This window comes from Chiloscyllium plagiosum, unplaced genomic scaffold (genome assembly GCF_037043375.1).
Source record: "Chiloscyllium plagiosum isolate Xiang-an unplaced genomic scaffold, Cpla_swu_hap1 HiC_scaffold_35, whole genome shotgun sequence".
NCBI classification, from domain to species: Eukaryota; Metazoa; Chordata; class Chondrichthyes; order Orectolobiformes; family Hemiscylliidae; genus Chiloscyllium; species Chiloscyllium plagiosum.
In genome coordinates this window covers 47953707-47980668 of record NW_028270173.1, presented here as the reverse complement: position 1 = coordinate 47980668, position 26962 = coordinate 47953707, and the positions used below count along the sequence as shown (strand labels likewise).

General features: G+C 47.0%; 1 protein-coding gene across 8 annotated transcripts; it reads left to right on the top strand.

Annotated features, from left to right (window-relative positions):
- Positions 1 to 26502, top strand: LOC148140783 (uncharacterized). Of its 8 annotated transcripts, XM_087979568.1 has the most exons (6): positions 1 to 108; positions 258 to 458; positions 1010 to 1141; positions 21772 to 22023; positions 22144 to 22298; positions 22574 to 26502. In XM_087979568.1, the coding sequence occupies exons 5-6, from the start codon at positions 22199 to 22201 to the stop codon at positions 26338 to 26340; spliced, it is 3867 nt and encodes a 1288-aa protein (XP_087835694.1). In that variant the 5' UTR covers positions 1 to 108; positions 258 to 458; positions 1010 to 1141; positions 21772 to 22023; positions 22144 to 22198; the 3' UTR covers positions 26341 to 26502. The 8 variants fall into 8 exon arrangements, with proteins under 8 accessions (XP_087835694.1, XP_087835691.1, XP_087835693.1 ...); XM_087979565.1 differs by lacking the exon at positions 21772 to 22023; XM_087979567.1 differs by lacking the exons at positions 1010 to 1141; positions 21772 to 22023 and having other exon boundaries at positions 258 to 357.
- Positions 26503 to 26962: the final 460 nt, after the last annotated feature.

Genomic DNA, 26962 nt, shown 5'->3' with positions numbered 1-26962 from the left:
AAGTAAAATGTTTTGACACCTCATTGCTGAATCTCTGAGACAGCAGCAGCACTTCTGGGACAAGTTCAGAAGGTTACTATCTGCAAACAGGATCATCAAGTGTCCACAGTAAATATTCCTGTCTTGCATCTGATCACAGTTTTTTTCCACGTCCCAATACCAGTTGACATGAGACTTTCAGTCACTGAAACAATCAGAGACTGACTTCAATTCCCACCGAGGATGAGAGTCTGACCAGTGTTTCTATTTTCTAACAGATACAATTATCACAGGAGCTGAGATCTCAGTGACAACCCTGGTCCATCCAGTCCGGACAGTGATTCTCCCACAGCTGGGTTACAGACACTTCACGTACAGGTCAGTGAAACAGACTGCTGTTTGTCAGTTATGATTATGAGGATGATCTTCTACATTATTCTGAGACAGTGAAAGGGTGGCTGAATGTGATAAAAATCAGTGTAAGTGTCAGTCTAACAGTTTGAGATACCATTCAAGTGTTTGTGAAATATTTGTGGATATGTGTATAACTGTAAAACATATATTATGCTTCAATGGATATGTGTTAGAGACAATCTGAAGGAAAACCCAGTAAAACTAGAAAAGGAGATATACCCATTGGATTTGTCGTTTGTACCACCAGGTATGACCAGTTCATTTCCAAGTATGTTGTTTTGTTACTGTTCTTCCTCTCTCTGAGTTATTCTGGTTTTTCGGTAATATCAGCTTCTGAGTTGGGGGTTGCTCCTGCGTTGTGATATATTAAACATGCTGAATCAGTGCATTGCGCTTCCCTGACAAATGTGACTGAGACACTTCAGTTTTCTACTAACACTGTATCTGTCCATGTCTTCAACACCTTTAGGCTGCTCCTGAGCAGAGTGTCATCTTTTTGCAGTTGTTGAATTTTCAACATTCTTCAATGTTGGCATCGTTATTCTGTCTGAATGTTCATTTCTGTGAAAAGACCATGAATCAGGAACGACTGACAGTTTTCCTGTTTTATATCAAGTGCTGTTGCTCCAGGAGGTGAGATCTGAGTGGAATCACTGCATCTCTCCACCCCCTACAGTGATTTCCCACAGAGCTGGAACTTCATGTATGGATCAGTAGAATAATTTCATCTCAAGGGATCCTGTTGAAAGTGAGTATAACTGTCTGAGTATGAAGATTCCTGGTGTATTATTGTGAGACAGCAAGAGTGTATGTGAATGTGACAGTAGTTGTGTTAGTAAACAGTCTTGCATGAGTGTGTACTAATGTGTGTGAAACAATGTTTTTGGAAATGTAAATGAGTACAAAGACATTATATTGTACTTCCATGTGCGCAAAAGTTTGTATAAAAGTCAGGAAGTTATGTTGTCATCAGAAAGGACACTGGTGTAACCACATCTGCAGCTCTGGGTACAGTATTGATCGTTCATGGAGGATGTAAAAGCATTGGAAACAGTTCAGAGAAGGTTTACCAGATTAATACCTGGATTGGTCGGGTGGCCTAATGACTAAAGGTTGGACAGGCTATGTTTGTATCTGCCGGAGTTGATATCTGCCTGTCAAGGCAACTTGATTAAAACTGATTCGATCCAGAAGGATCTTGACAGATTGATTTGGAGAAGGTGTTTTCTCTGAAGGGAGAATTGAGAAGGAGGGATGACTCCTTAAAGAGAGGGGGAAGTTCATTGAAATCAAAGATTAGGTACATTTCTTTTTCTCTTGAAGGGTTCATGAGGAACTGGAACTCTCACTGAAATGGCAGTGGAAACAACCCCTTGTGTATTTGTGAGTTGAAGGCAGAAGGATTCTTAGGGATAGAGAAAATTTTCCAGCTTTTCCATGAAAATCCCATTGTTTTCAAAGCTGCAGAGAAGGAGGTGACAATGACCTGGTGCTGAGTTTCTGAGTGAGCACACACACAGAAATACATCAGCATCCTGAAGCTCAGTGACAGAGTGTGGAGTGATCACAGATTCGGATTAAATGGGGTGGGGATTGATCAGTTTCCTGCCTGTTGTGTAGAATATCTCCAAGGCAGGGTTTACTGACAGCCACATTGCTTTGCAGCCTTACCTTCTCTCAGGAGCTGTCTCTGAGAGTTTGCAACTTTCGAACAATTTAAATCCTGGAAAGGCCATATTTGCTGACACCTGGGCACGTGCATTTAGACACAGTGAGTTCCAGGGGGGTGGTGTGAGTAATTGGGAGGGTGTTCAGTTATGGGGATGGGGTCAGTGAGTGTAATGGGGGTGGGTGAGCTGAGTGATTGGATGCTTTCTATGTGTGTGGTTGGTAGTGATCAGTTTTATATCTAAGTCAGTAGTTAGAGCTGGTTTAATTTCCTCTGTATTTTGTTGGCTAAGGTAAGTCAGTCAGAACCCTCTAATGTCCCCAAAACCTGCTGAACAGCCGGGACCTTTCCCAATGGGTTTGTATGTTATGCAGAGACCCTCTGATATTCAGTCTCCTGGGCAGTTACCGCACAGTCAGTGCATTCCCTCTTTCAGGAAGTTCCAGTGGGTATCTTCCCATGTCTCCCCTTGAATGTTGTCCTGATCAGTCACTGTGGGCGAGTGTCTAATGGCAGGGATTGTGGAGAGATCAGTCCTTCTGGGCAGTGGCACTGCTTGCTGGGATGGTTTTACTGACCCAATGATATTGTCTATTTCCTCTGGGATTTTCCAATCAGGAATTCTGGGCTGGGAATTCAGTATCTGCAGGAGGAGGCCATTCAGCCCTGAAGATCATGGCTGGTCTGACTGAGGCATCAGCTCCACTTTGAGATCAGCCACATGATCAGATTGAATTTGTAGAGTAAATCAATACATCGCAATTCAAACTTCCTGGGGAATTACAGACTGGCTGTGTATTGTGTCAGGATTTCCAACAGGAGCATGGGATGAGGTTTTCCCTGATATAGGAGAATGGGATTGTTGTATACTTGATGAGAAATTACAGACTCGACAATAAGTTTGAACAAGAAGTGGTTTGTCACATATTAAGGATCTGTAGACAGCCTTCCATGTGGACCACTGTCTCCATTGGATCCATCATAGAAACCCCACAGTGTGGGAAACAGGCCCTTCAACCCTTCACATCAACCCTCTGAAGAGCATCCCCCTCCCAAACCCATTCCCATTACTCTACATTTAACCCCTGAATAACTGACACATCCCTGCACATCATGGGCAATAATCATTGGACTGTGGGAGGAAACCAGAGCACCCAGAGGAAACCCATGCTGACATGGGGAGAATGTGCAAACTCCACACAGACAGTCTCCCGAGGGTGGGATCGAATCTGGGTCCCTGGTGCTGTGGGGCAGCAGTGCTAATCACTGAGCCACCATGACACCCCTAGAATCTATGGTGCATCTCACAAGTAGCTCTCTCTCTCTCTCTCCCTCTCTCCCTCTCTCTCCCTCTCTCTCTCGTGGTCTCATATCTCCACAGTTGGAGGTGTTACTCACACTGTACCAGACAGTGACCCTTTCAAACCTTTGATCAAGGACAGGGATTTTCTTTTAAACATGTTTGATAATTAGTCAAAGGAAAGTTCTGGAATGTGCCTTTGTAAAAGAAGTCAGGAGAAAGAAGCAGTTGTTTTTTTGTTGCGGTTCATCCAAAGCAACTTGGTGAAGCAGGACCCTGTGCTCTATGGGCTGTTCCCTGGGCCACACACTGAGACAAACATTGAATGTGCCTGCAGGACCATCAATTCAGTGAAAGATCTCTTTGGTGTCTTTGAGTTGCCCCTGACCAAGTGTTGCTGACTGGCATATTCCAAGGTCCAAGGACCATGTGCTGAGGGATCACTAAAGCTTGAGGCAGATGCTGTCAAGGCACAGTGAGGAAAGACCACTGTCTGAGGTCTTTCTGCCAAAGTTTAATGGGGGTTCGTTCAGTTAAGAGACTCTCTAGTGCTTCATATGCAAGTTAATATAGTCTTGTACAGTAAGAGATACCTTTGGTTTATTTGTTGGATAGAATCAAACTCCAATGTTTGTTTTTTTTCTTCACATGCTGTTTTACAGAACAGAACTGTATTTGTGATTATGTGTGTATAAAGAGGTTTTTTTGTGAGTAAAGCATACTTTTGAATGAGAACATGTAAAAGGCCTAATGCCTTGGTTGAGGCTGTGACTGGTAGAATACGTCTCTCTGTCCTTAACAAAGATGTTGTTGATGTTATACTGCTAGAGGATGTTGGTAAGACACTGGCAGGATGGCAAGTTGCAAGTTATGTCAGAAAGGACTGAATGATTTTGCATCCAAGGTTTCTGATGGAAAAGAACAATAGAAATTGCAGAGGCTCTGATCAGTATTTCTCAATCTCTACAGAGACATTGAGGTGCCAGAGGATTGGGGAATTGTAAATGTTCCTCCAGAAACCCAGAGATTCAGACAGGTTATGGTGGAGATGGGAGGCCCTTCAGCCCATCCTGTTTGCAGTGCCTCCTTGTTCAGTCTAACTTACCTCCTGCCTTTTCCCCATACCTCTGCACATTATTTCCATTTAAACCATCTGATAGCCTCTTGTCTGTCTCAATTAAACCCGTCTCTACCATACTTTTAAAAGTGCATTCCATTCCCTAAAGAATTACAGTGTGTAATTGCTTTACTCATCTCATTTTTGCTTCTTTTTCAAAGTCACTTTAAAACTGGGCACTCTGGATCTTTATTTATATGTGTGTGAAAACAGATTCTCCATACTCATTCTATTCAGACCACTCTTTTGGAATACTGTGTACAATTCTGGTCACCCTCCTATAGGAAGGATGTTGTTAAACTTGAGAGAGTGTAGAAAAATTTTACAAGGACATTGCCAGGACCGGAGGGTTTGGCCTATCAGGAGAGGCTGAATAGGCTGGGGCTGTTTTCCCTGGTGCATTAGAGACTGAGGGGTGACCTTATAGAGGTTTATAAAATCATGAGGGGAATTGATAGAGTGAATAGCCAAGGTCTTTTTCCTTGGCTGGGGGAGTGCAAAACCAGAGGGCATAGGTTTGAGGTGAGAGAGGAAAGACGTAAAAAGGACCTGAGGGGCGATATTTTCAAGCAGAGGGTGGTGCATGTCTGAAGTGAGCCACCAGAGGAAGTGGTGGAAGCAAGTCAAATTAGAACATTTAAAAGGCACCTGGATGGTTGGATGAATGAGAAGGAGTTAGAGGGATATGGGCCAAATGCTGGCAAATGGGAGTAGGTCAGATTGGGATGTCTGGTTGGTGTGGATGACTTGGACCAAAGGATCTATTTCCATGCTGTACAGCTCTATGACCCTATGTGCCTCATGAGTTTGTAAACTTTGATCAAATCTCTTCTTGGTTTTCATTTCTCCAGGGTAAAATGGTTCCAACATCTCCAATCTCTCCTTCTAGCTGAACAGAATATAAAACAAAAACAGAGAATTACCAAATGATTAATACGGAGAGAAAAAATAGAGTATGAGAAAGTTACCCAAAAATATCAAAACAGATAGGAGAGATTTCTTTAGAAGTTTTGCAGAAATTTAACAATATCAGTGTGGGGCCTGTAGAAACTGAGTCTGGGGAGTTAGTAATGGAGGATCGGGAAATAGCAGACAAATTGAACAGATATTTTACATCGATCTTTGCAAAAGAGGATACAAGTCACATCCCAAACAAAGCTATAAATTAGGAATGGAGAGAGTGGGAGAAATGCAAGAAAACTATAATTACCTCAATGGAATACTAAGTAAACTGCTGGAACTGTGAGATGACAAGTCCCAGGCCCTAATGAATGTTACTCTTGGGTCTTAAAAGAAGTAGCTAGTGAGAAAGTTAATGCAATCGTTTTCATTTTCGCAAACTCATTAAATTTAGGGAAGATGTTCTTACATTGCAAAATTGTAAGTATAGCTCCTTTATACAAAAGGGAGGGAGCCCAAAAGCAGGAAACTAAGCTAAAGAAAGTGAGCTTACCAACTGTCATAGGGACAATGTTAGAAGGTATTATTAAAGATTGTATAACAGGGCACTTTGGATTCAGTCAAGACAATCAGGCAGAGCCATAACATCTTTGTCAAAGGGAAATCAAGTTTAACTAATTTATTGGAGTTATTTGAAGAAGTAATTTATGCTGCAGAAAAAAGGGAACCAGTAGATGTATTCAGATATCCAGAAAGCATTTAATAAGGATCACATCTAAAGATATTGCAGATTATAAACTCTTCTGGCGTCAGGTGTATCATATTGGTTTAGATAGAAGAGAGGCTGGCTAACAGGAATCAGAGAGTGGGGAATAAGTGGGACTTTTTCAGGGTGGAAGTGGATACTGCAGATGCTGGAGATTAGAGTCAAGATCAGAGTGGTGCTGGAAAAGCACAGCAGGTCAGGCAGCATCCGAGGAGCAGGGAAATTGACCCTTCGGGCAAAAACCCTTCTTCAGGAATTCCAAAGCATCAATTTTCCTGCTCCTCAGATGTTGGCTGACCTGCTGTGCTTTTCCAGCACCACTCTGATCTTGGGTCTTTTTTTCAGCCTGGCATGATATCACTAATGGTGTGCCATAGGGTCATTGCCAGTGTCTCAACTGTTTACAATTGGTATTCATGGTATGGATCAAGGGATCAAAGGTATGGCAGCTAAGTTTGCTGATGATACAAAAAAGGTGACAAAAGGAACCTACAAGGGATGTAGATAATTTAAGTGAGCGGGCAATGATTTGGCAAATGGAGTGCACTGTGGGAAAGTCTGAAACTGTCCAGTTTGACAGCAAGAATTAAAAGAGTATGTATCTAATGTTGTGAGGGATCCTAGAGTGCTGAAATGAAAGAGAAATGATGTCTCGGTGCATGAATCCGAGAAGGTTAGTCGACAGGCACAGCAAGTAATCAGGAAAACTCATTGAAATAACTGCACGACTCTGGTACTCTGTCACTGAGTCACCCTTTATTTACTTGGGTGCAGTTCTCTGGCTGAGACCAGCCAGTTCGAAGCCAGTCCCATGAACCGATGAGATTCTCATTCTCCTATTTATATTTGTTTGTTTTTGGTTATCCCCACATTACTACGATACAATAGTGTTCCTTGTTTTCCCCCACAGCACCTGTGTTGTGTGTGCACAAGTGCACGGCCTCAGTGAAAATACCATTGTGCAAATAACTTTACTCAATATTTCCTGAAGAAGGGCTCGTGCCCGAAACGTCGATTCTCCTGCTCCTTGGATGCTGCCTCACCTGCTGGGCTTTTCCAGCAACACATTTTCAACTCAATATTTCTACCACCAGAAGAACCAGAAACAAGCAAGACCCAAAAGGGATGATGCTTACATGAGAAACACGGTGAAGCGGGAGGGTGGGGATTAAATGAAATTAGAATTGGAGAGCAATCCACAGACCCAAAGTGCCTATCTCTAATTCCATGTTTATTTTTTTTTGAGGTATGATGCCGGAAATGCTTATTCCAATTCCAAGATGGTTGTTGCAAGCAAATGTTCTTTAGGCACATCCTGTCTTCTCCCCTCGCCACTGAAATAACTGCACAAAAGCTGGTATCCCAACACCAAGGCACCCTTTATGTACTTGGGTGCAGTACACTGGCTGTGGCTAGCGAGCTCAGATTCAGCTCCCTGCACTGAGGAGATTTTAATCCTCTGATTTTATACATATATATTATATATATATAAAACGTTAATACTCCTAGACTACTGCAGTAAGGCTTATATTCCCCAGCACCAGTGTTTGTGTCTGTGTGTAGGTGTAAGACACGGTCAAAAAGGCCAAGTGTAAATAAATTTATTCATACTGTGCCACCAGGAAAGACCCCCGTGTGGCGAATGGCCAGGGAGAAACAAAGCCCAGAGTGAGCATTGCTCACGTGAAAAAGGTGAACAGGAGGGGATGGGCTAAATCAAAACCGAGTTGGAGAGGGAAATAAAGCACTCCATCCCTCCCCACGGTACCCACCTCTAATCCCCAGTTTATATACTCATTCTTTCCCTTTTAGCTCAAAGAAACAAAACAGAAACCAAAAAAAAAGGAAGGCAATGTCTCAGACCAAGAGGATGTTTCCACAGAGTGCACTGGCTGTGGTCAACCAACTCACAGTCAGTCCCCTGAACTGAGGAGATTCTCATCTCCTGGTTTTATATATAAATATATACACATATATGGATATACTTTATTTCTGTTCTTCCACACAGAGAAGAAACATCAAGTGCAAAAAACTTCATTCATATTGCACCACCAGGAAGAACAAAGCACCCACGTGGCCAGTGATAAGCAGAGCCCTTCTCATCAAAGGGTAATGCCGATGTGGTTGAAACAGTGAAGAGGAGGGCAGGGATTAAATCAAAACAGAGTTGAAGGGGTAAATAATGCCCTCCACTCCCTGCGGCACCCACCTCTCCCTGAACAACTCCAGGGTGTTGGTGGACACCGCGTGCTCCTTCTCCAAGGACACCCGGGCCCTAACGTAACCGCGGAAGAGGGGCAGGCAGTCGTCTCCCTGTTTCTTTTTTTTTCTTTTTTTTTTAAGTCCCTGTTTTTTTTTCCGGAAATCACCTGTTTATTTTTTTTTCCCCCACACTACCACCTAAGTGCGGTAGTGCTTATTTTTTCCCCAGCACCCATGGTGTGTGTGTGTGCAGGTGTGAGACACAGTGAGAGACACAAAGTGCACGAATCTTTATTCAAATTCCACCACCAGGAAGATAGGAAAACACCCGGGTGGCCAGTGACAAACACTGCCCTTCACATCAAAGGGCAGTGCTGTGTGATCAAAACAGTGAAGGGGAGGGTAGGGACTAAATCAAAATAGAGTTGGGGGAGAAATAATGCACTCCACTCCCTGCGGGGCCCACCTCTCCCTGAATAACTCCAGGGTGTTGGTGGAGACCCTGGGCTCTAACGTAACCGTGGAAGAGGGGCAGGCAGTCGGCCCTAACGACCCCCTCCACGGTCGCCTGTGGAAATTGGTCAGCCAGGGTTCCTGATTCCCCAGGTTAACAACCCCAGTCAAGGATCTTGTTGTCAACGATGTCCACCTAATTCCAGTCACTACGCTGATACAATGTTCTGGCGAATTGTGTGGGAGGAGGGAGGCTATGCTTCAGTTATACAGGACATTGGTAAGACTGTATCGAGACTACTGTGTTCAATGCTGGGCACCATACTTGTCATTAATGTTCATATTGAAAGCAGCTCAGAGAACGCTTACCAGACCAAAATCTGGAGTGAGAGAATTACTTTATGAGGAAAGGCTAGACAGACCAGGCCTGTATCCTCGGGAAGAAGGTGAGGACTGCAGATACTGGAGATCAAAGTCAAGAGTGTGGGGCTGGAAAAACACGGCAGGTCAGGCATCATCCGAGGAGCAGGAGAATCAATGTTTTGGGTAAGAGGCCTTCATCAGGAATGAGGCTTGGGAGCCTCGGGGGTGGAGAGATCAATGGGAGGGGGTGGGGTGGTGCTGGGGGTAAGGTAGCTGAGAATGCGACAGGGAGATGGAGGTGGCAGTAATGGTGATAGGTCAGAGAGCGGGGGGTGCGGATAGATAGGAAGGAAGATGAACAGATAGGACAGGTCATGAGGGCAGTGCTGAACTGGAAGTTGGGACTGGGATAAGGTGGGGTGGGGGAGAGGAAATGAGTAAACGGGTGAAGTCCACATTGATGCCATGTGTTTGGAAGGTCTCAAGGTGGAAGATGAGGTGTTCTTCCTCCAGGCATCGGATGGTTAGAGGGTGGCGATGGAGGAGGTCCAGGATTTGCATGTCCTTGGCGGAGTGGGAGGGAGAATTGAAGTGTTCGGCCACAGGGTGGTGGGATTGGTTGGTGTGGGTGTCCCGGAGATGTTCTCTGAAGGGCACTGCAAGTTGGCATCCTGTCTCCCTGATGTAGAGAAGACCTCATTGATCTTTTTATTTCAAACTGCTGCTGGTACATTGATCACCTTAACCTGTCTACCCCCCCCCACTCCAACTTCTCACCCTAGCAACACATAGCCCTCTACTCCCTCCGTTCCAACCTCAACTTCACCATCAAACCAGTGGATAAAGGGGGTGCAGTGGTAGTTTGGCAGACTGACCTCTACACCGCTGAAGCCAGGCGCCAATTCAAAGACACCTCCTCCTATTGCCCCCTTGACCATGAGCTCACCTCCCAACACCAAACCATCATCTGCCAGACCATACACTACCTCATCACCTCAGAGGACCTCTTACCCACAGTTTCCAACCTCAAGGTTCGGGAACCCTGCACCTCATGTTTCTGTCTCCTACCCAAGATCCACAAGCCTGACTACCCTGGCCGACCCATCGTCTCGGCCTGCTCCTATTCCACCGAACTAACCTCCACCAACCTTGATACTGTCCTATCCCGCCAGTCCAGAAACTCCCCACATACATTCGGGACACCACCCATGCCCTCTGCCTCCTCCAGGACATTCGTTTCCCTGGCCCCCAATGCCTCATCTTCACCATGGACATCCAGTCCCTATACACCTCCATCTGTCATGACCAGGGCCTCCAAGCCCTCCGTTCTTCCTCTCCCAGCGTCCCCACCAATACCGCTTCACTGACACTCACATTTGTTTGGCTGAACTAGTCCTCACCCTCAATAATTTCTCCTTCGAATCCTCCCACTTCCTCCAGATGAAAGGGGTAGCCATGGGCACCCACATGCGCCCCAGCTATGCCGGTCTCTTTGTTGTTTATGTGGAATAGTCTATCTTCCACAGTTCCACCGGCACCGCTCCCAACGTTTCCTCCACTACATTGATGGTTGCACTGGCGCCACCTTGTGTTCCCGTGAGGGGGTTCAACAGTTCATCAACTTAACCAACATATTCCACTCTGACCTGAAGTTCACCAGGACCATCTCAGACACCTCCCTCCTCTTCTTGGATCTCTCCATCTCCATCAACAGTGACTGACTCAACACAGACATCTTCTCCAAACCCACTGACTCCCACCTTTACCTGGACTACACCACCTCCCACCCTATCTCCTGTAAAATTGCTATCCTGTATTCCCAATTCCTCCGCCTCCTGCTCCACCACAGAACACACCAGATGGCCTCCTTCTTCAATGACCACAATTTCCCTCCCACATGGTTGATGATGCCCTCTGGGGCACTTCCTGTACCTCTGCCCTCCAACTGCAACAAGGATAGAACCCCCTGGTCCTCACCTTCCATCCCGTACACATCACATCATCCTCCGTATACATCACATCATCCTCTGCCATTTCCGCCACCTGCAAACGGACCCCACCACAGAGACATATTTCCAGCCCCACCCCTACCCGCTTTTCATAAAGACAATTCCCTTTGCGACTCTGTTGTCAGGTACACGCCCCCGACCGACCCACCCTCTCCTTCACCAGGATTGCAAAACCTGTGCCCACACCTCCCCCCTCACCTCCGTCCAATGCCCCAAAGGAGCCTTCCACATCCATCAGAGCTTTACCTGCACTTCCACCCATGTCACTTACTATATCTGTTGCTCCCAATGTGGTCTCCTCTACACTGGGGAGACAGGGCGCCAACTACTTGCAGAGGACTTTAGAGAACATCTTGGAGACACCTGCACCAACCAACCCCACTGCCTCGTGGCTGAACACTTCAACTCCCCCTCCCTCTCCGCCGAGGACATGCAAGTCCTGGGCCTCCCCCATCGCCACACCCAAACCACCTGACACCTGGAGGAAGAACACCTCATCTTTCGCTTTGGGACCCTCCAATCTCACAGCATCAATGTGGTCTTCACCAATATCCACATTTCCCCTCGCCACACCTTACCCCAGTTCCAACCTTACAGCTCAGCACCATCCTTCCTGTCCATCGTCCTTCCCACCTATCCACTCCACAATCCTTTCTGACCTATCATCATTACCCCCACCTCTATCCACCGATTACACTCTCAGTTACCTTCTCCCCAAGCCCCACCCCCTCCCATTGATCTCTCCACCCCCCCCCCCCCCACCCCCACCGAGGCTCCCAGCCTCATTCCTGATGAAGGGCTCTTACCCGAAACGTTCATTCTCCTGCTCCTTGGATGCTGCCTGACCTGATGTGTTTTTTCAGCTCCACACTCTCGACCCCGAATTCTATGGAGTTGAGTGATGTAATTGAAAGATAGGTTCTTGAGGGGACTTGGCTGGGTGGGTGTTAAAAGGATGGTTCCTCAGATGGAACAGGTGCATAAGGCCGAGTGGCCTCATCTTGTTCCTTGTTCATAGCCATTAATTCCAGATTTCTGAATTACATTTACATTTTATCATTTACACTGTTGAAATTCAAACCCAAGTCCCAGTGCATTAGCTAGGGTCTGTGGATTATTATCCAGTCAGGGTTTGAAGACTTTGCGAATCTTCCTTTATTGTGGGCTGTTTAAGTGTCCACTAGCATTTCCAACAGGATGTGGTCAGAGTTTGGATTTGATCTGTCGGTTATGGGATCACTTCAATCTGTCTCAGGCTGTTTAGCGTCTCAGTTCTCTTGCAGCATTACTTCCCCAGGCTGACACCTCATATTTGTAAATGCTCTTGGCAGATCTCTTTAAAACTAGGGTCACTCCTCCAGTCCAGTGGGGATTGGCTGGGCCAGGAGCTCACAGATTGTGGTCATATGTAACGACGGCTGATGGCTACATCTCCTCATGGAAGCCCAGGTTGAGTTGCTAGATCTGTCAGGGCCACACAACAGAGATTCCCCGAATCATAGAGATGTACAGCATAGATCATGGCATCCAGATATCCGAGATAAATCTAGTCCCATTTGCCAACATTTGGCCAATATCTCTCTAAACCGTTGCATCCAGATGCCCTTTAAACGTAATTGCACCCACCTCTACCACTCCCTCTGGCAGCTCATTCCATACATACACCACCCTGTGTGTGAAGAAATTGCCCCTTTGATCCCTTTTAAATCTTTCCCCTCTCACCTTAAACCTGTGCTGTCTAATTTTGGATTCCCCACCCTGGGAAAAAGACTTTGTCTGTTTACCCTATCCATGCCCCTCATGATTTTACAAACCTCTATAAGATCACCCCTCAGCCTCTGACATTCCAGGGAAAACAGCCCCTCCCTATAGGACAAAGGGTAACTAAGGAGAGAATAGGGTCCCTCAAAGGTCAGCAGGGCGGCCTTTGTGTGAAGCCGCAGGAGATGGGGAAGTTACTAAACGAGTATTTCGCATCAGTATTTACTGTGAAAAAAGACATGGAAGATACAGAATTTAGGGAAATAGATGATGACATCTTGAAAAATGTCCATATTAAGAGGAGGAAGTGCTGGATGTCTTGAAATGCATAAAAGTGGATAAAACCTCACGACCTGATCAGGTGTACCCTAGAACTCTGTGGGAAGCTAGGGAAGTGATTGCCGGGCCTCTTACTGAGATATTTTTATCATCGATAGTCAAAGGTGAGGTGCCGGAAGACTGAAGGTTGGCAAACATGGTGCCAATGTTTAAGAAAGGTGGTAAGGACAAGCCAGGGAACTAAAGACTGGTGAGCCTGACTTCGGTGGTGGGTAAGTTGTTGGAGGGAATCCTGAGAGACAGGATGTACATATATTTGGAAAAGCAAGGACTGATTAGGGATAGTCAACATGGCTTTGTGCGTGGGAAATCATGTCTCACAAACTTGATTGAGTTTTCTGAATAAGTAACAAAGAGGATTGATGAGGGCAGAGCGGTAGATGTGATCTATATGGACTTCAGTAAGGCATTTGACAAGGTTCCCAATGGGACACTGATTAGCAAGGTCAGATCTCATGGAATACAGGGAGAACTAGCCATTTGGATACAGAACTGGCTTGAAACTTTATTGCTGGAACAGCCCAGCAGGTCAGGCAGCATCCAGGGAACAGGAGATTCGACGTTTCGGGCACAGGCCCTTCTTCAGGAATGAGCAGAGAGTGTTCAGCAGGAGAAGATAAAAGGTAGGGAGGAGGGACTTGGAGGAGGGGCATTGGAAATGTGATAGGTGGAAAGAGGTCAAGGTGAGGGTGATAGGTCGGAGTAGGATGGAGGCGGAGAGGTCAAGAAGAAGACTGCAGGTCAGGAAGGCGGTGCCGGGCTGGAGGGATCCGGCTGAGACAAGGTGGGGGGGGGGGGATGAAGAAACTGGTGAAGTCCAAGTTCATCCCCTGTGGTTGGAGGGTTCCCAGTCGGAAGATAAGACGCTCCTCCTCCGACCGTCGGGTTGTTGTGGTTTGGCGGTGGATGAGTCCAATGACCTGCATATCCTCGGTGGAGTGGGAGGGGGAGTTGAAATGCTGTGCTACAGGTTGGTTGGGTTGGTTCGTCCGGGTGGCCCAGAGGTGCTCTCTGAATCGCTCCGCAAGTAGGCGGCCTGTCTCCCCAATATAGAGGAGGCCACACCGGCTGCAGCGGATGCAGTAGATGATGTGGGTGGAGGTGCAGGTGAATCTGTGGCGGATATGGAAGTTTCCTTTGGGGCCTTGGAGAGAAGTGAGGGGGGAGGTGTGGGCGCAAGTGTTGCACCTCCTGCGGTTGCAAGGGAAGGTGCCGCGAGTGGAGGTTGGGTCGGTGGGGGGTGTGGATCTGACAAGCTCAAACTGGCTCAAAGGTAGAAGACAGAGGGTAGTGGTGGAGGGTTGTTTTTCAGACTGGAGGCCTGTGACCAGTGAAGTGCCTCAAGGATCGGTGCTGGGTCCACTACTTTTCATCATTTATATAAATGATTTGGATGTGAGCATAAGAGGTACAGTTAGTAAGTTTACAGATGACACCAAAATTGGAAATGTAGTGGACAGCGAAGACGGTTACCTCAGATTGCAATGGGATCTTGATCAGATGGGACAGTGGATTGAGAAGTGGCAGATGGAGTTTAATTTAGATAAATGTGAGGTGCTGCATTTTGGAAAAGCAAATCTTAGCAGGACTTACACACTATATAATGGTGAGCTCCTCGGGAGTGTTGCTGAACAAACAGACCTTGGAGTGCAGGTTCATAGCTCCTTGAAAGTGGAGTCGCAGGTTTGAGCTATAGAATCATAGAGGCATAGAGATGTACAGCACGGAAACAGACAGGACAATGAAGAAGGCGTTTGGTTTGCTTTCCTTTGGTTAGGCCAATGTTGGAATATTGCATGCAATTCTGGTCTCCTACCTATCGGAAAGATGTTGTGAAACTTGAAAGGGTTCAGAAAAGATTTACAAGGATGTTGCCAGGGTTGGAGAATTTGAGCTCTTGGGAGAGGTTGATTAAGCTAGGGTTTTTTTCCCTGGAGCACTGGAGGCTGAGGGGTGACCTTATAGAGGTTTACAAAATCATGAGGGGCATTGATAGGATAAATAAACAAAGACTTTTCACTTGGGCGGGGGGAGTACAGAACTAGAGGGCCAAGGTTTAGGGTGAGAGGGGAAAGATATAAAAGAGATCTAAGGGGCAACTTTTTCACACAGAGTGTGGTATGGGTATGGAATGAGCTGCCAGAGGATGTGGTGGAGGCTGGTACAATTACAACAGTTAAAAGGCATCTGGATCGGTACATGAAGAGGAAGGGTTTGGAGGGATATGGGCCAGGTGCTGGCAGGTGGGACTAGATTGGGTTGGGATTACTGGTCGGCATGGACGGGTTGGACCGAAGGGTCTGTTTCCATGCTGTACATCTCTATGACTCTATGACGCTACAGCTCAAACCTCTGTAAGGTAATCCCTCCAGCTCCAGGGAAAACAGCCACCCCATAGCTCAAACATTCGAGCATTGGCAACATCTTTGTCAATCTTTCAAGTTTCACAACATCCTTCTTTTAGCCTGGAGTCCAGAATTGTACACTGTATATCTTTTGGACTGTGGGAGGAAACCGGAGCACCCACAGTAAACCCACGCAGACACGGGGAGAATGTGCAAACTCCATACAGACAGTCACCCGAGGCCAGAATCAAACCCGGATCCCTAGCGCTGTGAGGTCTCTTTGTTCAGTAACACTCCCCAGGACCTTACCATTAGGTCCTGCCCTGTTTTACTTTTCCAAAATGCAGGACCTCACATTTATCTAAATTCAACTCCATCTGCCACTCCTCAGCCCATTGGCCCATCCGATCAAGATTCTGTTGTAATCTGAGGTAACCTTCTTCCCTGACCAGCATACCTCCAATTTTGGTGAAATCTGCAAACTTACTAACTATACCTCCTGTGTTCACATCCAGATCACTGAGATAAATGACAAAAAGCAGTGGAGCCAGCACCAATCCTTGTGGCATTCCACTGGTCACATGCCTCCAGTCTGAAAAGCAACCCTCCAGCACCACCCTCTGTCTTCTACCTTCAAGCCAGTTTTGTATCCAAATGGCTGGATCTCCCTATATCCCATGAGATCTAACCTTGCTAACCAGTCTCCCATGGGGAACCTTGTCAAATGCCTGACTGAAGTCCATATGGATCACATCCACTGCTCTGCCCTCATCAATCCCCTTTGTTACTTCTTTAAAAAATTCAATCAAGTTAGTGAGACTCGATTTCCCACACACAAAGGATGACTATCCCTAAACAGAACATGCCTTTCCAAATACATGTAAATTCTGTCCCTCAGCATTCCCTCCAACAACTTGCCCACCACCGACATCAGGCTCACTGGTCTTTCATTCCCTGGTTGTTCCTTACACCTTTTTAAAACAGTTTGTATCACGTCAGCCAACCTTCAGTCTTCCGGCATCTCACCTGTGGCTATTGATGATAAAAATACCTCAGCAAGAGGCCCAGCAATCACTTCCTTAACTTCCCACAGAGTTCTAGGGTACACCTGATCAGTTCTCAGAGATTTATCCATATTTATGTATCTTAAACCATCCAACACCTCCTCTACTGGAATATGGATATTTTTCAAGATGTTGTCTTTTACCTGAACAGGAACATACTGTCCCTGGACTCTCGTTATCTCATTTTAAAATGTTTCCCATTTTCCATTTGTCTCTTTACCTGCAAATATCTGGTTTAAATCAACTTCTAATACCTTCAAAATTGACTTTCCTTCGAACTTTGACAATTACATCTGATCTCTCCTTTTCCTTCACTATTTTAAAACTAATAGAATTATGATCAATGGCCCCAAAGTGCTCCCTCACTGACACCTCAGTCACCTGCCCTGCCTTATTTCCCAAGAATAAGGCAGGTTTTTCATCTTCTCTGGTGGGTACATCCACACACTGAATCAAAACATTTTCTTGAACACACTTAATAAATTCCTCTTCATCCAAGTCCTTAGCTCTATGGCAGTCCCAGTCTATGCTTGGAAAGTTAAAATCCCCTACCATAACCACTCTACTATTCTTACAGCTAACTGAGATCTCCTTATTAATTTGTTTCGCAATTTCCTGCTGACTATTGAGGGGGAGGGGGTCCATAGTACAATCCCAATCAGATGGTCATCCCTTTCTTATTTCTCAGTTCCACCCAAATCACTTTCCTGACGTATTCCTCAGAATATCCTCTGTAAGTGTCGCCATAATGTTGTCCCTTATCAAAAACACCACTCTTTCTCCTCTCTTGCAGCCCCCTCCCCTTCTATCCATCCTATAGCATTTATACCCTGGAACACAAAGCTGCCAGTCCTGCTTATCCCTGAGCCACATTTCTGTAGTTGCTGTATTCCAATCCCATGTTCCTAGCCATGCCCTGAGTTTGTCTGCTTTCCCTGTTAGGCCTCTTGCATTGAAACAAATGCAGTTTCATTTATCAGTCCTACCTCTGTTGTTTTCCTACCTGCCCTGACTTGCTCCTCTTCCCAATGGCACCAGTCTCAGATTGATCTCTTTCCTCACTATCTCCTTGGGTCGCACCCCCTGACCTTACTAGTTTAAATCCTCCTGAACAGCTCTAGCAAATCTCCCTGCCAGTATATTAGTTCCTTTCCAATTCAGGTGCAATCTGTCCTTCTTGTACAGGTCACTTCTACCCCAGAAAAATGCGAACCTTTCTCCCCTGCACTTGCTCCTTAACCACCCATCCATCTGCTCTATCCCTTATTCCTATTGTCACCAGCTCATGGCACTGAAAGTCATGCAGATATGACAATCCTCAAGAACCTTTTTTCAAACATTCTGGCCTAACTTCCTAGATTCTCTCCTCAGAATCTCATCCTTTTCTCTTCCTCATTGCCTCTCACTGCCATCCATCACACCCCCCTGACTCCTGTACATTCCTCATTGCCTCTCACTGCCATCCATCACACCCCCCTGACTCCTGTACATTCCTCATTGCCTCTCACTGCCATCCATCACACCCCCCCCCGGCTCCTGTACATTCCTCATTGCCTCTCACTGCCATCCATCACACCCCCCCCGGCTCCTGTACATTCCTCATTGCCTCTCACTGCCATCCATCACACCCCCACCCGGCTCCTGTACATTCCTCATTGCCTCTCACTGCCATCCATCACACCCCCCCCGGCTCCTGTACATTCCTCATTGCCTCTCACTGCCATCCATCACACCCCCCTGACTCCTGTACATTCCTCATTGCCTCTCACTGCCATCCATCACACCCCCCCGCTCCTGTACATTCCTCATTGCCTCTCACTGCCATCCATCACACCCCCCCCCCCGGCTCCTGTACATTCCTCATTGCCTCTCACTGCCATCCATCACACCCCCCTGACTCCTGTACATTCCTCATTGCCTCTCACTACCATCCATCACACCCCCCCCCAGCTCCTTTACATTCCTCATTGCCTCTCACTGCCATCCATCACACCCCCCCCCCGGCTCCTGTACATTCCTCATTGCCTCTCACTGCCATCCATCACACACCCCCCCTCCCCAGGCTCCTGTACATTCCCCATTGCCTCTCACTGCCATCCATCACACCCCCCTGGCTCCTGTACATTCCTCATTGCCTCTCACTGCCATCCATCACACCCCCCCGGCTCCTGTACATTCCTCACTGCCTCTCACTGCCATCCATCACACCCCCCGGCTCCTGTACATTCCTAATTGCCTCTCACTGCCATCCATCACACCCCCCGGCTCCTGTACATTCCTAATTGCCTCTCACTGCCATCCATCACACCCCCCGGCTCCTGTACATTCCTCATTGCCTCTCACTGCCATCCATCACACCCCCCGGCTCCTGTACATTCCTCATTGCCTCTCACTGCCATCCATCACACCCCCCTGGCTCCTGTACATTCCCAATTGCCTCTCACTGCCATCCATCACACCCCCCTGGCTCCTGTACATTCCCCATTGCCTCTCACTGCCATCCATCACACCCCCCGGCTCCTGTACATTCCCAATTGCCTCTCACTGCCATCCATCACACCTCCCCAGCTCCTGTACATCCCCCATTGCCTCTCACTGCCATCCATCACACCTCCCCAGCTCCTGTACATTCCCAATTGCCTCTCACTGCCATCCATCACACCCCCCTGGCTCCTGTACATTCCCCATTGCCTCTCACTGCCATCCATCACACCCCCCGGCTCCTGTACATTCCCAATTGCCTCTCACTGCCATCCATCACACCTCCCCAGCTCCTGTACATTCCTCATTGCCTCTCACTGCCATCCATCACACCTCCCCAGCTCCTGTACATTCCTCATTGCCTCTCACTGCCATCCATCACACCCCCCCCCCCGGCTCCTGTACATTCCCAATTGCCTCTCACTGCCATCCATCACACCCCCCTGGCTCCTGTACATTCCTCATTGCCTCTCACTGCCATCCATCACACCCCCCCCCAGCTCCTGTACATTCCTCATTGCCTCTCACTGCCATCCATCACACCCCCCCCCCCCCCCGGCTCCTGTACATTCCCCATTGCCTCTCACTGCCATCCATCACACCCCCTTGGCTCCTGTACATTCCTCATTGCCTCTCACTGCCATCCATCACACCCCCCTGACTCCTGTACATTCCTCATTGCCTCTCACTGCCATCCATCACACCCCCCTGACTCCTGTACATTCCTCATTGCCTCTCACTGCCATCCATCACAGCCCACCCCCCACCCAGCTTCTGTACATTCCTCATTGCCTCTCACTGCCGTCTATCACACCCCCACACCCCCTCCCCAGGCTCCTGTACATTCCTCATTGCCTCTCACTGCCATCCATCACACCCCCCTGACTCCTGTACATTCTTCATTGCTTCTCACTGCCATCCATCACAGCCCCCCCCCACCCAGCTTCTGTACATTCCTCATTGCCTCTCACTGCCATCCATCACACAGCCCCTCCCCGGCTCCTGTACATTCCTCATTGCCTCTCACTGCCATCCATCACACAGCCCCTCCCCCAGCTCCTGTGCATTCCTCATTGCCGCTCACTGCCATCCATCACACAGCCCCTCCCCGGCTCCTGTACATTCCTCATTGCCTCTCACTGCCATCCATCACACCCCCCTGGCTCCTGTACATTCCTCATTGCCTCTCACTGCCATCCATCACACCCCCCCCCAGCTCCTGTACATTCCTCATTGCCTCTCACTGCCATCCATCACACAGCCCCTCCCCCAGCTCCTGTACATTCCCCATTTCCTCTCACTGCCATCCATCACACCCCCCGGCTCCTGTACATTCCTCATTGCCTCTCACTGCCGTCCATCACCTCCCCCCCCCCGGCTACTGTACATTCCTCATTGCCTCTCACTGCCATCCATCACACAGCCCCTCCCCCGGCTCCTGTACATTCCCCATTTCCTCTCACTGCCATCCATCACACCCCCCAGCTGCTGTACATTCCTCATTGCCTCTCACTGCCATCCATCACGCCCCTCCCGGCTGCTGTACATTCCTCATTGCCTCTCACTGCCATCCATCACGCCTCCCCCGGCTGCTGTACATTCCTCATTGCCTCTCACTACCATCCATCACACCACCCTGGCTCCTGTACATTCCTCATTGCCTCTCACTGCCATCCATCACACAGCCCCTCCCCCGGCTCCTGTACATTCCTCATTGCCTCTCACTGCCATCCATCACACCCCCCCCCGGCTCCTGTACATTCCTCATTGCCTCTCACTGCCATCCATCACACCCCCCGGCTCCTGTACATTCCTCATTGCCTCTCACTGCCATCCATCACACCCCCCGGCTCCTGTACATTCCTCATTGCCTCTCACTACCATCCATCACACAGCCCCTCCCCCAGCTCCTGTACATTCCTCATTGCCTCTCACTGCCATCCATCACACCCCCCAGCTGCTGTTCATTCCCCATTGCCTCTCACTGCTGCTCCAACCGATCCATGCAATTTGATAGGATTCACAGCCAAACAGACTTCCTGCAGACATCATTATCAGTAACATGGAAACGCTCCCCCATCTCTCACATCTGACAGGAAAAGCACACCATTGACTGAAGGCCAGCGCTGCTCCTTAACAATCCACAGAGCCAGAGAATAGCACAGTCCTCCTGCTCGAAATAAAAACATTAATCCATGCTGACTTCATACCTATGTTTTATATTTTTAAAGTTTAATCAAGAGACAATTCTCAATCAAACATAGAATCAAAGAAGAACCCACTCTACTTACTGTTGTAGCTTTACAAAATAGACAGTAAGGTGACACTTTAAAAAGTCTCTTAGCTGCTTCCCTGCTGTGTGCTCTGCCATACAGGTTTCTCCAAAGTTAGCTGTGAATATCACTGTTTGTTCATTTTCCTTTGACAAACTCTGGTGTCCAGAAAAATCTTGAAATCAAAGAGCTGGGGCAGTAGCTGTGCAGATTCACTGCCGTGTCAGACAGTCATGTAGGTTTTCTTCCCTGTTTGAATAACTCCCCATGTGGTCACTACCTTTGTCTGCCTTCCTCCTTTTTTAAAGTGCCATCGTTTTGATTTTTTTGTCCCAGAGTTCCAAAACAATGCAACAGCTTATAAAACAGTAATTACAGCTCTTCGAATTTGAGAAAGTCAGCTCCGACACAGAAAATACCTCAAAAAGGGAACAGCTCGGACAGCCACAATTTTTTTCTAGTCTTCCATCTTGGATGAACATATGGAGGACATCTTCACTTTGAAGGTGGTATGGCATAGCCCATCGATGGCATCAGCATCTTCCATATTCTCTCAGGAGCAGCATCTTGCACAACTTATTTCTTAAGGTGATTTGCAATCCCACTCAATTTTCTACAACGTGTCAGGGCACTGACCACATTGCCTGTTGTTCCTGGTTTGTGAAAGTTCTACGCTCTGATTTGAGTTTATATGACTCTGTATGACAGGTATTGAGCTGCAATCTTCAATTACCGGTGACACTGGATTGGATCGTGTGACACCATGAGTCACGGAGAAACAGTGGTGATAGAGCAGGCAACTTTGGGCCGTCCTTTCCAACTGGGAATGCTGTACGACTGCCGATCCGACTGTCTGATCCCAGGTAACACAATCTAACGAACTGTAGAGCAATCGACACTGATCTCTATCAGATCATGTGATCCACACCTTGTGATTTCCCAGTGTACACGATAAGATTCACGTGATCCTCAGAATTTTGTTTCAACTCTGCCGTGCCGTTGTTGAATTTTGGAACAGGTAAAACGCAAATAAACATATGGAAACTATATTACCTGCTGTGCATAGGACATATTCTCCTCCTTTTAAGTCACCACGTTCCTATCAATATTACTGTAATTTGAATTGTTCTTTCTGTAGGGATCACACTGTGGGAATTAGAGAAATTGCAACCTCATGTACGATCTCAGCGGAACACCGAGTTTCATATCATTGCATCCGACTCCACTGATACAAAAGCCTCTGCACTGAATGTGGATGGATCATTGAAAGCAAGTTTCTTGTGCGGCTTGGTGGAAGTGGCAGGATCAGCGAAATATCTCAACGACACAAAGAGATCGAGGCAACAAGCCCGAGTCACCCTTCAGTACCGAGCAACAACCAGGTTTGAGCAGCTGACAATGAGCCACTTGGGGCTGCAGAATATAACCCATCCGAATGTGTTTGATGAGGGGACAGCAACTCACGTGGTTACAGCAGTGCTGTACGGGGCTCAGGCTTTCTTTGTGTTTGATCAAGAGGTCTCTGCAACAGAGAACCTGCAGGACATTCAGGGTCACCTTAAGGGGATAGTTAACATGATTCCGACTATTGCAATCGAGGGTCAGGTCTCCCTAGAAATGGCAGAGGAACAAATATCCAATGCCCAGAAATTCAGCTGCACATTTCATGGGGATTTCTTCCTGAAAAACAATCCCACCACATTCCAAGATGCTGTCAAAATCTACACAACCCTCCCAAAGTTACTGGGAGATGATGGAGAGCACGCAGTGCCCATGAGGGTCTGGCTCTACCCACTCAACAAACTGGACTCCAAAGCTGCTCAGCTGGTACGGGACCTAAGTATCGGATTGCTCAATGACTGCCAGTCTGTGCTGGAGCAGCTCAGTGAGACGGTGATCAGATGTAATGATATGATGAGAGACAGTGTCACTGTTCAATTTCCAGAGATCAGGGGCAAGATACTGAAATTCCGAGAGATATGTCGGGAATACAGGCTGGTTTTCCAGAAAGCTTTATCCAGCGTGTTACCATCTATCCGTGGAGGTGGGGAGGAGGAAGGGTCACTGGTGAATATTCTGAAGAACAAGGAACAGTCACCATTCAAACACCAGGCACTAAGCAAATGGCTGGATGACAAGGAGCGGGAAATGAATGTGGTGAGATCATATCTCATGATATTGAAAGATATTCACACAGTGAAATCAAGGAGTGAGTTGGATCGTGAAGTGTTGGATCCAGAGACAGAGAATGTGGTCTGCCTCACACTCACATCCCTGCAGCAAGAGGATTTCTATCTGTCAGAAGCAGACAGCTACCTGCAGTCTCACACAGCTGAGAAAATGCAGGTACCAGATCCTGCTAACCAGGTCAGTGCAGAACATCACAACCAGCAGTGGTTTCACTCAGAGTCTGTATCCCAGAAGATGAGGGAGCTGTCTCACCTATTCCTGGATTTTGCCACAGCGAACAGAGCACAAGGGAAAACAAAGTTCATTGTTGCGTCTGTGCAGGATGACAGTAATGTGGGAGCATCGATTTACCTGTATGGGGGAGGGTTTGTGGTGAATCACTGCTTCACACCCCCATCACAGCCGGAGAGACCTGTGGTCAGTGGAACATCACATGACAGTGTGACTCTCCAATTACAGCCACCGAGACATGGTGCTGGGGAGACTGTTGGGTACAGGGTGGAATACCGAAGCATCCAGCAGGAGGAATGGAAAACTGTGGATACTCCTGATAAATCTGAATCCATCACAATTCCTGGGTTACAGCCACATCAGGAATATCAATTCCAATACAGAGCAGTGACCAAGGCAGGGGTCAGCAAGGCCAGTGAGAGTTCCCAGGTCACCACACGTCCTACAAGCCCACCTGGTAAACCTTTACCATCCCAGCTTTACTGGTGTGATGTATCACTCACCTGGGACAGGCCAACTGAGATTGGAGCTGGTGTTAATATTGTTCAGTACAGGATCGAATATAGAGAAGGAAAGGCAGGTCTCTCCAGCACAGAGAATGCATTGTGGGAGGAAATAAAGACAACAGACAGTAAATGTTGTTGTACTTTAGAGGGATTGATACCCAACACCACCTACAGAGTGCGAGTGTCTGCTGACTGTGGAGAAGGAGGTTCTAGTGAACCAAGTGAGGAGGGTTTAATACAAACAGAGAATCAGCCAAAGAGACTGGCTGTGAAACTTCTCAGAGAATGTACATTAACAGCCAGGGGGAACCCTCCCATTTACACACTGCCCTCACAGAAGAAGGTACTTGATGAGGCTGGACACCATATAAAATGCTCCTTTGGAAAACCCACTGGAAAACACAGTGTGAGGACAATCATGGTTCTTGGAGCAACAGGAGCAGGAAAAACAACCCTTATCAATGGGATGGTCAACTACATCCTGGGTGTGGGATGGGAGGACAACTTCAGATACAAATTAATCAATGAAGGGACAGGAAGGTCCCAGGCTGAAAGTCAGACATCATCAATCACTGCCTATGAACTGCACTATCGAGCAGGATTCCAGATTGATTACTCTCTCACTATCATCGACACTCCAGGATTCGGAGACACCAGGGGGATAACCCGAGATAAATTGCTCACTGATCAGATCCGAGAGTTCTTCACTTCCCCAGGTGGTGTCGACCAGATCGATGCCGTGTGTTTTGTTGCTCAGGCCTCTTTGGCTCGTCTGACCCCGACACAGAAATATGTCTTTGATTCAATTCTTTCCATTTTTGGTAAAGATATTGCAGAGAACATCCGAATCCTGGTGACATTCGCTGATGGGCAGGTTCCCCCTGTTCTGGAGGCCATCAATGTTGCTGAGGTACCGTGTCCCAAAGATAAAAAAGGTTTCCCAGTTCACTTCAAGTTCAACAATTCAGCCATATTTGCTCAAAGACCAACTCCTGGTAACTCTGTCAACAAGAGGGGCCCTGATGAGAGCAGTGAGGAGGAGGAAGATAGCGATACTTTTGATGCAATGTTTTGGAAGATGGGATCAAACAGTATGAGGAAATTCTTTTCAGCTCTGAGCAAAATGGAAACAAAGAGTTTACGTTTGACAAAGGAGGTCCTGAGGGAGCGTCAGCAGCTGGAGGCTGCGATAGAGGGATTACAGCCACAAATCCAAATGGGTTTGACCAAACTGGAGGAGATCAGGAAGACACAACAAGCTTTGAACCAACATCAGCTCGATCTGGAAGCCAATAAAGATTTTGAGTATGAGGTAGAAAGCACAGTTCCAGTGAAGATCGATATCAGTGGGAGCGGTAATTACATAACCAACTGTCAGAAATGCTTCATCACCTGTCACTATCCCTGTGGCATTCCTAATGATGATGGTAAAATAGGATGTGCAGCAATGAACCAGCATGGATACTGCACAGTCTGTCCAGGTAAATGTATCTGGTCTGTTCATTTCAACCAAAAGTACAGATTTAAATATGAAACCAAAAAGGAGAAAAAAACATACGCAGAGCTGAAGGAAAAGTATGAGAAAGCATCTGGTGAAAAGATGACACAACAGAAAATCATGAAGAAACTTCAGCAGGAGTTAGAGGATGTGCAGGATGTAGTGTTGGAGTTGATTGAAACATCGTCTCAGTGCATTTTAAGACTTGAGGAAATAGCTCTGAGACCAAACCCATTGTCAACCCCAGAATACATTGATCTGCTGATTCAATCTGAGAAAGAGGAGGCAAAGCCTGGGTTCAGGGAGAGGATCCAGTCACTGAATACAGTCAAACAACAGGCTGAGATCATGGCAAAAATAGCCAGGAACGAGGAGCTGTTACCAACCGAATACAAAGGCAAAGCCGCAAAGAAAGGACTTTGGGAAAGATTGAATGGGAAGATTTCTGGCATGTTCAATTGGTTCCCATCTTTAAAATAATTCACATCTCGGGCTGGAATAAATGATGTCAGTAATGAAATGTCTAATTAGTAAATGATGTCATTCAGTTGTTTCAGTTGTTCCCTCTGTGAACAAAAGAATTCCTCTCCAATAAAATATTCCTAATTCCTCTTCACTGACTTACCCAACTCCATCCAGCTGATACCAAAACAGAAGCAGTTATTGATTCACTTCATATTGTGTTCTGTGCTTTCTCCTGTTTGGAGAGTGAGATGTTATTTGGCAGATCTTTGGTGACATTGTAACCGGCAATCGTGGTTTGAAAATACTTCAGTTATTGACATTGAAAAATGAGAAATAACATTAGGAGAAGAATATAAAGCCTATCAAACCAACAATGCCATTCAATGTGATCAGCTTTAATTAAACTTTCCTGTTCACTCCCCAGATCATGCAATTCTCAGAGGAACTCAAATATCTGTATGTCAATCTTAGATGTATTCAGTGATGTCTCATCCACAGACCTCAGTGGTCAAGAATTTCAAAGATGCCGAACGCTTTCAGTGAACAAATTAACAATCATTGCTGTCCTAAATGATTGTTCTCTGTTCCGGAAACTCTCTCCCCATATTCTAGATTTCCCATCCAGTTGAAACAACCT